Source organism: Myotis brandtii, unplaced genomic scaffold (genome assembly GCF_000412655.1).
Source record: "Myotis brandtii unplaced genomic scaffold, ASM41265v1 scaffold244, whole genome shotgun sequence".
NCBI classification, from domain to species: domain Eukaryota; kingdom Metazoa; phylum Chordata; class Mammalia; order Chiroptera; family Vespertilionidae; genus Myotis; species Myotis brandtii.
In genome coordinates, this window is record NW_005359225.1 from 2,997,296 (window position 1) to 3,009,928 (window position 12,633).

The 12,633-nt window shown below is 48.1% G+C and overlaps 1 protein-coding gene across 6 annotated transcripts; it reads left to right on the plus strand.

Annotated features, from left to right (window-relative positions):
• The first annotated feature begins 524 nt into the window (after positions 1-524).
• KCNE3 (potassium channel, voltage gated subfamily E regulatory beta subunit 3) lies at positions 525-12,353 on the plus strand. 6 transcript variants are annotated; one of them, XM_005867077.2, is made up of 3 exons: positions 525-1,062; positions 7,528-7,677; positions 11,670-12,353. In XM_005867077.2, exon 3 carries the CDS (start codon positions 11,709-11,711, stop codon positions 12,006-12,008), a length of 300 nt encoding a protein of 99 aa, XP_005867139.1. In that variant the 5' UTR covers positions 525-1,062; positions 7,528-7,677; positions 11,670-11,708; the 3' UTR covers positions 12,009-12,353. The 6 variants fall into 6 exon arrangements, with proteins under 6 accessions (XP_005867139.1, XP_005867137.1, XP_005867136.1 ...); XM_005867075.2 differs by lacking the exon at positions 525-1,062 and adding an exon at positions 1,171-1,206; XM_005867074.2 differs by lacking the exon at positions 525-1,062 and adding an exon at positions 1,216-1,365.
• The last annotated feature ends 280 nt before the right edge of the window (positions 12,354-12,633 follow it).

The following is a 12,633-nucleotide window of genomic DNA, read 5'->3' on the forward strand; positions in this document are numbered from 1 at the left end:
GAATCAGAGCCTCTGGAGTGGAACCCAAAAGTCTATTTTCCCAAAATAAGCTCCAAGGCAAGTTTTAGGCAGAATGAAACTTGAGACCAGGCTCAGGATGACTTCCCTGCGCGGTGATTTCCAGACTGAGAAAAAGTTGTAGCTGGGTCAAAATACACACCCGCAGAGATAAAACGGAAGTAACATGTTTTGATGAAGGTTCATAGTTTTGTACAACACTCCCTCCGTGCGGTAGGTCTTTCTAAAGTGATAGCACTTCCTAGATGTAATCTGTGATTCTGTGATGGAGGGTATGTGCCTTAGATGTCCTGGAACAGGTCTTTGTTTGCAAGGGAGCAAGAGCTGGCCTGTTTGTTATTAATTATTCCAAGGCCAACGGCTGATAAAGAGGAATCTGATAAGGACTCCCACAGCGTCCCTGAGAGGCTGTTCCCAGCCGCTGTCCACTCCCCTGCCCCTACCCCCTGGCCATGTCCCAGCTGTCCCTACCTGCTTCTCTTTTCTGGAGCCTGCAGAGTCACCAGACAGTAGTTTGAGTGAGCCTGGTGGCCAGAAAGTGAAGGGTGTTCTGAGTCAGGGACCAGTGAGGTGTGTGGCTGGACACCAATTGTCTGGACCGTGAAGAGCCACTGAGTCTTGGAGGAAGGCGACATCAGTTGGGGTGAAGGAGAGAGAGTGGTGTCCTGGCTTCCAAGTGCTGCCACAACTTCCTTGGTGAACCTGGGCCATTGTCCCCCCAGCTGGGCCTCCATGTTAGAATCAGACTTCTGCAGTGACCATTCGGCTTTCATACTTTGGATTCTAAGATCTCATCTGACCCTAACCATCACCCTGTGAAGGATGCATGCAGGATCGTAGCTATTTTATGGCGAGGAAGCCAAGACCCCGTGAGAAACAGTGCCTCGCCCACCCCCACGCAGCCGCTAGGAGCAAAGCCTGCGAGCCCCAGCACCCGATGTTCAGCTGCATTTTCTGGAGACTGGCCTCGGGCTGGGCAAGCTCAGCTCAGCGAGAGGCTTTCCGCCGCGGGTCCAGGAAGCAGGCGCTGCAGGGGACGGAAGGGTAAGCGCCCACAGTGGGGTGAGGCCGTGCAGCTGGGCGGAGGCGCCCGAAGCCAGCGCACGGAGAAGGGGGTGTGCTGGGGGGCGGGCGGGGCCGGAGGAGGGGACGCCCTAAGGAAGGAAAAAGGGAGCCAAGTGCGGGTCGGTAAGCAAAGCTGAGGGGGCTCGGGGCGGTGTTGGGCAGGGGCTGCACACGGAAGGGCCATCGGAACGAAGGGTGCAGTTCGGCGCACCCTCCAGCACAGGGCAGGGCGCGGTGTCCCACAAGCCGACCCACGCCCCTCGGAGCCTTCGGGAGAGACAGGTAAAGCGCACCCGCAGGGCTGGGAAGGCTGAGCGGGCGCGGGGAGTAGAAGTGAGGTATCTTCTCCTCTCTTGGGACCACGGAGCCGGGGAAGGGGGGATCGGCTCAGAAACGAGGCTGATCCGCCCCAGGACGGTGCAGCGGGGTTCCCGGGCGCACGTGGGAGTGCGGAGCTGGGCTCCTGGCCCTCCCCGCCGAGAAACCGTGGAGGCCTGTGGAGGGCGGCACGAAGGCTTCTTCCACATCCACAGATGTGCAGGCGAACACCTGCGGGTCAGCCCTGAGTGCCCACGCGGAAATGTCACTCCGGGACCCAGAGTGGCCTTCTTGCTTGGCCGGAGCCGCTTGATGGAGCCGCTTGCTCTGCAAGAGGTGACGTGCCTAATGGCTACTCCCTATATGCACCCCAGTCCTGGGAAATGCCTGGGGACTCCCCAAAGCTCTTCTGCTGCTTATAACATCGGTCTAGGCTGGGAGTCCGGAACCAAGTTGTAGTTCTGTGCTAGTCGCCCACCTGTTCTATGCCTTGTGCTTTCTTTTCCTGGATCCCCACCCATAAAACCGACCTCTGGGTCCCGCTGCCCGTGCACTCCATGTGACATGAGGGGGTAGGGGTCTAGACCTAGGAGTCTCTTTTCTAGAAGGTAGATGATGAGTCCAGACCCTGTGTGATGGCCCATGGAGCGTATCTCCTTCTCACAACCTATTCCCCACCAATTTTTAAAAAATATATGTTATTGATTTTTTACAGAGAGGAAGGGAGATGGATAGAGAGTTAGAAACATCGATGAGAGAGAAACATCAATCAGCTGCCTCCTGCACACTCCCTACTGGGGATGTGCCCACAACCAAGGTACATGCCCTTGACCGGAATCGAACCTGGGACCCTTGAGTCCGCAGGCTGACGCTCTATCCACTGAGCCAAACCAGCTAGGGCCCGCACCAATTTTTATATGTGGAAACTGAGGCCCAGCGGGTGATGACTTGCCCAGGGTCACACCAGGGAAGAGAAAGAACCCAAGTCTCCTCACTCCTAGGCCAGGGCTTTCTCCACTTCACCTACACAGGTGCCTTGTAAATGTGTAAGCTCCTCCTGGCACCCAGCTGCTCTGTCTCCAAACGGAAGAGACCTGATGCTGGCACCATGGAAACTGCTTGTGCATTTTCTTGACTCCTTGAGATAATAACCAACAGCCTTCTTCATCCTCACTCACTCCACACTTCTCAGACATATTTCTATCCACACTGAATGGGTAGATGCTCACAATACCTTCTAAGAGTTAGGCAACACAAGAAACCCCATCTTACCGATGGGGAAAATGAGGCCCAGAGTGGAGACGTGACTTAACCAGGACACATGGCTAGACACATTGGCAAATAGGAGCAGGTCTTTTGATTCCCACTCTAGTGTGTTCTCCAGCAATGACAGGACTATAGAATGGTGCCCCAAAATGGAAAGAGACTACAGGACTGATCAGAGAGGATGAAAAACAAGCAAGGCTTCTGAAGAATCAAGAGGAATAACATGAACCTCTGGGCTCACAGAGGACATAGGGATGGCTGTTCTTGGGAATATTGGGGGGTAGCTGGGTGGGTAAAGGAACAAGGTGACCGACTGCCCAATAATTATCTCTCATGTTTAAATAATACTTTGCAATTTCTAAAACACCTTCCCCACTAATGCCTCCCCGAGTTCCCATGTGAGGTAATCAGGGGTAATTATCCCCATCTCTTAGATGAGTTTCAGAGAACATAAGTGCAGTGATCAAGGTCACTTAGCCGAGCATGAAGCCAAGATTAGGACCATGAAAGGAACACTTGAAAGGCAAGATCACCGGCTGAGTGACTCGGAGTTGCGTGAGTGCAGTGGGTGGGTGTGTATGGCCACGCCCCGGGTAGGTACACAGGAAAGAGGGTTACAAAGCCACACCGGTGTTTTGGGGCCAAGAATGTTTGCCCTTTGGATTGAACGGGGTTCAGGTCAGGGAATGTCTGGGTTTCAAAGCCCTGACTCACTTCCCCACCGGACTGAGATGGTTTTTTTCCTTTGAGTCTCCCCTTTTCCAGACCAAATGGAATCTGTTTTGGCCTGCCCCTGAAGTTGTTTCTTAAGTAATGTAAGCTGTTCGGTGTACTGGAGAGGGATGGTCTAATAAGAAAAGGCATTGATTAATTTATTCTTCAGTGCCTGCTATGTGCCCAGGCCCAGGGAATAAAGAAATGCATGACAGCCCTGACCCCTGTGGCTTAGTTGGTTGGAGCATCCACCGAAAGGTGGCAGTTTGATTCTATGTCAGGCACATACCCAGGTTGTGGGTTTGATCCCTGGTCGGGATGCATGTAGGAAGCAGCTGGTCTATGTTTCTCTCTCTCACCTCTCTCTCTCTCTCTCTCTCTCTCTCTCTCTCTCTCTCTCTCTCCCTTCCTCTGCTGTGTCTTAAAGGACATTGGAGTTCACCGTGCAGATAAAAAGAGGAAGGGCATTCCTGCCTACGAAAACGGCATGAGCACAGGAGACAGGTGTGCAAGTGCAAGGCATGTTTTGAGAATGGCCCGTAGCTCAGTACCAGGGGCCACAGGACACGGGGGAAAGCTGTGGTCAGATGGGACTAGAGGCAGGGTCACATCCAAAGGAGCTTAAATGATAATTAGAGAAGATTAGACTGTTCTATAGGCAACAGAGAACTTAGAGTGGAAAGATTTGTGGACTGGATACCTGTTTCTGGTCCCAGCTCTACCCCTCCTAGCTTAGGAGACATTAAGCAAGTGATTTCCTCTCTGGGGAGCCCTCTTCACTCTGGTTGAATGAGGGGGTTGCACCAATGACATGATTTTTAAGATCCCTTCTAGTTCAGATTTTATTCCTGCTTCTCCTTCCAACTATATGAAAAGATCCATTCCTGCAACTCTTCTCTCGTCCATTGGCTCCCTAATCCATGGTGGTGACAAGATCTCCAGAAGGACCAGTGGCAAAACTGTGCATCCCAGGAGTTGTCTCTGTATTCCCTACATGCTTATGTGACTCCCCCCACTCTGCCTCTATCACATTTCCAGGCACTTAAGACACTCATTTTTAAGAGTAGCTGAAACAGAGCAATGGGTAAACCAAAAAAAACCAATGGTGGTGGTTCACTTTCCCCAGAAAAATCTGAAAGAAAATATCACTAAGATACCCACTTAATCCTTCAGATCACAGCTGTATGCCTCCACCTCCAAGTTAGAGGTCAGGTGAGTTCAAGTACAGAACATTTAGGGAGAAACTGCTAATGTGCAAGAAATAGTAGCAATAGTCTGTGGAAGAAGAGAGTGTGTCTGGCTTGTTCAGGGGACCAGGAGTAGGTCTGGAGCAGAAAAGGCCATGAGAGAAGAGACTCTAAAGGAAGATTAACTCCTCCAAAACTTACCACCTTGCCCCCTTACTGTGGAGCAGGTCTGGAGCAGAAAAGGCCATGAGAGAGGAGACTCTAAAGCAGGGGTGGGCAAACTTTTTGACTCGAGGGCCACAATGGGTTCTTAAACTGGACCGGAGGGCCGGAACAAAAGCATGGATGGAGTGTTTGTGTGAACTAATATAAATTCAAAGTAAAAATCATTACATAAAAAAGGTTAACTCCTCCAAAACTTACCACCTTGCCCCCTTACTGAATCCTCAATTAACATGGGTGGGAATCTGTAGTGCAGGAAAAAGCAGTAGTCATGGAGTTAGAGGAGATGATGCCCAGAACACAAGGAGGCTGTGTTTGGTGTGATATGCAGCTGAGATGTCAAGGAATGCTGCCATTAGTAGTAAAAAGATCACTGAACAGCATTCCATGGGTCACTTTACCTACTGAGCTTCAGTTTCCCCATCTACAAAATGCAGGGGTTGGCCTAGGACAGTGATGGCGAACCTTTTGAGCTCGGCATGTCAGCATTTTGAAAAACCCTAACTTAACTCTGGTGCCGTGTCACATATAGAAATTTTTTGATATTTGCAACCATAGTAAAACAAAGACTTATATTTTTGATATTTATTTTATATATTTAAATGCCATTTAACAAAGAAAAATCAACCAAAAAAAAGGAGTTTGCGTGTCACCTCTGACACACGTGTCATAGGTTCGCCATCACTGCCTTAGACAGTGGTTCTCAACCTTCTGGCCCTTTAAATACAGTTCCTCATGTTGTGACCCAACCATAAAATTATTTTCGTTGCTACTTCATAACTGTAATGTTGCTACTGTTATGAATCGTAATGTAAATATCTGATATGCAGGATGGTCTTAGGCGACCCCTGTGAAAGGGTCGTGCTGCCTCCTGCACACCCCCTACTGGGGATCAAGCCCACAACCTGGGCATATGCCCTTGACCAGAATCGATGCTCTATCCATTGAGCCAAACCAGCTAGGGTCCCTCCCCTCTTTGGTTATTTTAGAGAGAATGGAAGGGAGGGAGGGAGGAAGAAATGGGGGAAGAGAGAAACATTGATGTGAGAGAGACACATTGATTGGTTGCCCCCTGCATGTGCCCCGGGGATCAAACCTGCAACCCAGGTACATGCCCTTGATTGGAAATTGAACCCATGATCCTTGGATGTGTGGGCTGATGCTCTAACCACGGAGCAACACCAGCCAGGGCTAACTGATCTTTAAAATCTCTTTCAGCTTGGTCAGTTCCTTCCTAACTGGCCTATCTCCTATTTTAAGTTAAAGACTCTGCAGGGCAATAGCTTTATCTCCCTTGTCATTATGAACTTCATAATCAGTGACTATCTTGGAGCCAAGGAGCTCAGAAAGAGGAACAAAACTGCAAATGTTGCCAACTGCCAGATCCCCAACTTGGGACCCAGAGGCAGGTCAACAAGAACCAACCTGTTCCTTTATCAGCTCTCTGCCTCTCCTGACCCAAAAGGACAGGATGTCCTCACACCTAGACCCTCTCCCCCACCCCAATCCAGCACATAAAAATCAGTAACTGTGGCTTCTTTTCTTTTCCCATCAGACTACAAGCATCCAGGTCCACACAGAGAAGTCCTCTCACTGAATCTCACCTCAAAGCCTACCCTAATCCTCTATCCCCACTTTCTGCATAGACTCTGTCTCCTCCTCAGGCTAGATCACCCCGGCAGGTGAACTATTAAGAGGAAAAATGAATAAATCAAGCAATTTGGTTCTCAGTTTCTCTAGGCTGGAATAGTAAGTGTAACTCAGTCCCAGGGCTCAGAATTTTAACTTGTGAGGAACAAATCTGCAACCTTCTCTATCTTGTGATTTGAGAGGCTCTAGAAAGCCCCCAAAATGCTTTTCCCACCAGCCTATCTGATCTTCCATAATCTCACAGTGTGGTTTTGTGATGTGTACCCTCTTTGGATATTAGAGCTGGCCGGAACCTATAATAAAACCCCTTCAGTTTATAGATGCAGACAGAAGCCGGGGGCCCAGAAAAGGGAAGTCACATGCCCAAAGGCACACACACAATCGCTGAACCAAGACAGCTCCTTGGGTTTCCATTTCCTTCCCTGTAAAATGACGGACGTTAGACTGGATGGACTCTGACGGCCCTGCCAACCTCTGTCCCACAAAAATAAAACCACCGCCATGTCTGTGGAGGGTCTGGTGCCAGACACTAAGTAATTTTCTTCTTTAATTTTCACAATGAGCTCTGCTACAGGTAGTGCTGATGCTGTTACCATGTGTATACCCAGTATATCCAAATAGGCTATTGTGAATATCCTTTGTTCCTATGTAAAATATCAACCCAAGTGCCAACTGCCATTCTACCACTTATATCATTCCCTTGGCTCTCCGGCCCTTCCAGTCTTTCAGAGGCTCCTGCTAAGACACCAGTACCCTTGAAAAAGGGAATGTTTTAGGCTGGTCGCTGAGCAGGAGTTCACATGTTAAACTGAGGTTCCTCAGGAAGTCTCCCAACTGAAACATTGTGGGCCTGGAGTTGGGGGGCAGCAATCAGAGGTCCCTTGGCCACTGTACAGTTCCTGTAACTGTAACCCTAGGCTGGCCTGGCCCAGCTGCTGCAGGAAGGGGAGGAGAAGAAGGGGGGGTCAAAGCCCACAGCAAGGCTATTGCACAACCCTTGGGGCCCAGCCTGGGGCGAGCCACCCTGGTTCTGAAGGTTTTTCTTTGTTCGCTTCCTTCCTTTTCTGCCCCCTCTCCCGCTTTCCAGTTCTGGGCCTCCCAACTCCGAGAGTGAATACTGAGACCGCAAATGTGTCCAGAGACATCCTAAAGAGGCTGAGGGGCTGAGGAGCCCTAGGGCGCCCAGAGGGAGATTCCTGAAGCCAACGCAGACCCAGAGGAATTTGCCGGGTATTTGGTGAGTTTTCCAAAGGACCCTTGTCACTGGGTTTTCTGCATTAAATCTTCCCCTCAATTCAGTCCACAGAGCAGCCAGAGTGTCCTCTCCAAGCACAGATCTGGTCCTTTTAAATACTGTTTCATGACTATTCCCCAACTACAGATAAAGTTCTAGCTCTGCAGATCCGGGTTGCCCTCCCTCTGTCCTGTCAGTTGAAAGCCCCCTGTAAGAATATCTAAGAAAGCTGGTAACAGTGACTGCCCTGGGCCACTAGAAATAGGGAGACTTCCCCTTCATTGTATGTCCTGTGAATCCATATTTACTTCTCAAAAATGAAAAATCAACTTTCATTTACATGGAAAATCATGTTTACATCAAAATATATTTTTAAAATCTTCACCATAATAAAAGTATATGCTCAAGCAAGTCTGGAAGGAGGCAAGGCAGGGATGATAATCCTTTTTAAAAATTGTGGTTATAAAAAAACCGCATAACATAAAATTGACCATGTTAACTATCTTTTAAGAGTACAGCTCAGTAGTATTAACTATATTTACATTGTTGTGCAGTAGTTTTCTATAACTTTTTCATCTTGCAAAACTGAAACTCTGTACCCACCAAACAACATCTCCTTATGTTAATCTTTTTGATAGATGAGAAAACTAAAGCCCAAATGGGGTGAGAAATTTATTTCTCTCAAAGTGGGCTCCTCCAGGCCCTTACACCGCCTGTCTGTTTTCTGAGGCCCCTTCCTCCCTCAACCCGTGCATTAGCCATTTCCTCCCCAAATGCCTCTCACATCCACATCGGCCCCTGCCCCCACCTTGCCATTCCCTAAGCCCCAGCTCAGGACTAAGTGTCTTCCAGCTGAACTATTTCAAGCCCCTTGTGTCACTGGGTTTTCTGTCTTAAATCTCACCCTCAATTCAGTCCACATAGCAGCCAGTGTCCTCTCCAAGCACAGATCTGGTCCTTGTATCCCCTTTTTAATACTGTTTCATGGCTCTCCCTCAACTACACATAAAGTTCTAGATCTGCAGTCTGGCACTCAAGACCCTCCATGATCTGGTTCAACCAGTATCTCCATCCCACATCCTATCGTAGCCCTCCATACATCTCACACTCTAACCGCTTAATGCTCCTTTCCATTCTTTTAAACATTTTATGTGCTTTCTGGTTGTCATGCTTTTGTTCATCTGTTTCCTTTTCTTGCCTTTCCTAGAAACTCTTCAAGGTCCACTGGAATGCCTCCATCACTGTGAACATTTTCTGAGTCCTGATCAAAATTCATCTCTTCTTCCTTAAGCTCCAGTAGACCTTGGCTTGTCCCCTGTATTATAAAGAGCTGGCAATGTGCCCACAGTACAGGGACTGGGTCTGAGCCTACCCAAGAGTGAGCCTTCATAAATGATGACTGGTTGAATCATTAGTTGAGCCATTAATTTCTGTTCCTGATTTCCATTGGCCTATATGAGGGGAAAAGGCACAGATTTGTTGCCTGACAAGTGGGGTAGATGAGAACTTATGCCTCCTGGGTCTTAACTCAGCGAGCCCTTGTTCTTTTCCCCTTCTCCAATCAGATAAGGTAGCCCAAGTGCTATATAGCATGGGGCTCCAGAGGCCTTGTAGGAAATGTGGGCCAGTCCTGGACTGTATTATTTAGATTCTTCTCCCCCCGCCACCCCCACCCCCCACACACAACTTCTGCATTTTTAGAGTTGTTCATGAATTTTATCATAGTTCATGAATTTTACCATCATCTTTTCTGGGAAAGAGACCTTATAGTTAATAATCAAGTTTGTTAACTTTGGTTGACAGCTCTACCTAGATAAAGGAGGGCTTCAGAACCAGTCAGTAACTCTTGAGTGCTTGGACTATGGAGAAGTCCCTAACCTGGCCATCTTTACTCAAGACTATTGAGGAAAGGAGAACACCCAGCCAGTCTCAGGTTAGAGCACCAGGGAAGGAGAATTCCCAGGAAATCTCAGGATAGCCCCATAGATGTAGGGAAGAGACACAGCTCTGCTGACCAGGAGCATGTGGTCTGCTGATACCTTTATCAATAACAAGAGAACAGCCACACAAAGCCTTATATGTAAGTGCTGGGCAAAGGGAAGGCTGTTCTGATAAAGCTTGTGGAGTATGGTTAAGGGGTGGGGAATACTCAGTGAAGGTTTCCAGAAGGAAGTGGGTGTAGAGCCTTGTTTAAAGGGAATGGCATGGTTTTTTAGAGACTAGGACACAAAGCTGTCTTCGGATGTGGTTTTCTATATTATAGACTAAGGGTCTCCAGAAGAAGGAAAAGAAACATTTACCATCACCTATCATATGCTGGGTATGCAGTGACTTCCACCCCCGGATCGCTGTAGCGCCCACCGGGGGGCGGTAGCGCCCACTTTGGGAATCACTGGTGTAGAGCCTTGTTTAAAGGGAATGACATGGTTTTTTAGAGACTAGGACACAAGGCTGTCTTCGGATGTGGTTTTCTATATTATAGACTAAGGGTCTCCAGAAGAAGGAAAAGAAACATTTACCGTCACCTATCATATGCTGGGTATGCAGTGACTGTGTCAGAAGGCAGGATAGTTGAGGTGCTGTGTCTTCTCTCTCTTGGGGGCAGGTAAAACCCCAAACCAGACTGAGTACCCCTGTCACTCCCCATCCTCCAGTCCAACCCTATTCTCTTCTCCAGTGCCTGCAGGGGTTATCAGCCTCTCCCTGCTTCCCCAGCCATTCCTTTCCAATAGAATTTCCTACAGAATCCTTCTCAGCAAAATCCTAAATAGGTAGGAATACTCAGAGTGCTTGGGACATAGGATGCTTGAGAAGTCAAATGACCCAGCTTCTGGTTCTAGGTAAGGTGAAATCTAAGCCATCCCCAAACATCTCAATGGGACCTGTGGAGTATAAAAAAGAACTGTGCTGAAGGAGAGTCCTGAGGAAAACTTCCAGTAATGCCACACAGTCCTGCCAAGAGCTGGCATGAGAGTCGAGAAACTCTAACTAGCCATCAAAAAGCAGGACTCTGTCTAAACTCTACCTCTGAATATTCTCTGGGATCATGGTCAAGCCACTTATTCTCTCTGTTCCTATGTATGTATGTATGTATGTATGACGGAGTTAGATAAAATAATCCCTAAATTTCTTCTAGCCTAAAGCTCAGTGACTTACAGAATAAAAATAAAAATAAAAATAAAAAAGACAGATGGGTTGCAATCCAGCCCAACCCTATTCTCTTCTCCAGTGCCTGCAGGGGTTATCAGCCTCTCCCTGCTTCCCCAGCCATTCCTTTCCAATAGAATTTCCTACAGAATTCTTCTCAGCAAAATCCTAAATAGGTAGGAATACCCAAAGTGCTTGGGACCTAGGGTGCTTGAGAAGTCAAATGACCCAGCTCCTGGTTCTAGGTAAGGTGAAATCTAAGCCACCCCAAACATCTCAATGGGAACTGTGGAGTATAAAAAAGAACGGTGCTAAAGGAGAGTCCTGAGGAAAACTTCCAGTAATGCCACACAGTCCTGCCAAGAGCTGGCATGAGAGTCGAGAAACTCTAACTAGCCATCAAAAAGCAGGACTCTGTCTAAACTCTACCTCTGAATATTCTCTGGGATCATGGTCAAGCCACTTATTCTCTCTGTTCCCCTGTATGTATGTATGTATGTATGTATGTATGACGGAGTTAGATCAAATAATCCCTAAATTTCTTCTAGCCTAAAGCTTAGTGACTTACAGAATAAAAAATAAAAAGACAGATGGGTTGCAATGGCCAAGGAAGGCTTTATTCCACAGGTACTTATTGAGCATCTATTGAGTGCTGTCATGAGGGCTTGTATATAACAGTGAGTAAAACATAGTCCCTGCCTTCATGGAGCTTGCCATCTAGTGGCGAAACAGACAAGTAAACAAGTACAATAAGCTGTGATGTTGGGGTTTTAGCTGGGGTCTGAAGGAGTGAGATCAGTCAAGCTGCAGGTAATGGAAACCATCCTTCCTTTTTCTGTTGCCACCAGAGTGTCCTCCAGTTCTTCCCCACCTGAATCCCTGTTGCTATGGAGACCTCCAATGGGACTGAGACCTGGTATCACAGTCTGCACGCTGTTCTGAAGGCTCTAAATGCCACTCTTCACAGCAACTTGCTCTGCCGGCCAGGGCCAGACAACCTGACTGAGGAGCGGCGGGCTAACCTTCCCGGCCGCGATGACAACTCCTACATGTATATTCTCTTCGTCATGTTCCTATTTGCTGCCACTGTGGGCAGTCTCATCCTGGGATACACCCGCTCCCGCAAAGTGGACAAGCGCAGTGACCCCTACCATGTGTACATCAAGAACCGTGTGACTGTGATCTGATGTTAGGAACTAGGGTGGCTGAAGATCAAGACAGCCGGGGATTGTCTTCTGGGGCCTCCAGAACTCAGCCATGGATCACATCAGGCCTCTGTTCCTTTCTGTAAGATCAACAAGAAACAGTGCTAGGGGATGCCATCACTGGGCTGGGAGGAGAGGGGCTTTTTTCCATCAAAGATAGACTTGATAGACAGTGGGAACTATGGACAATCATGTAGAAGTAGCAAAAGATAATAACCGATGACTGGTCCTGTGGCTGGAGTATTGGGGGCTGGGGTTTTGGACTTGAGGAAGGAGAAAAGGAAGTTGCAGCGGAGGGAAATAAAACAAGAAGATGTACTGAGGACACATTTGTGTGTGTGTTATCTTCAGTGACCACGAGAAGCAGAAATGATTATCCCATGTTACAGATAGTACAATGTTACTTACTTATTTTTGTTCACATTTTATGTTTTTCAACCCATTTAACATTTGTGATTTTACGCCCCTGTGAGGGAAGCATGCCGTCCATTTGGGCCAGAGCAGTGCCACGAGTGGAAGTCAGAAACTCTGATCTCCTTGCCCAGTGCTTCTCAAAGCACTGTGCTGCACAGGAGTGGATCAAAGCCTAAAAGTCAGTCACACAATT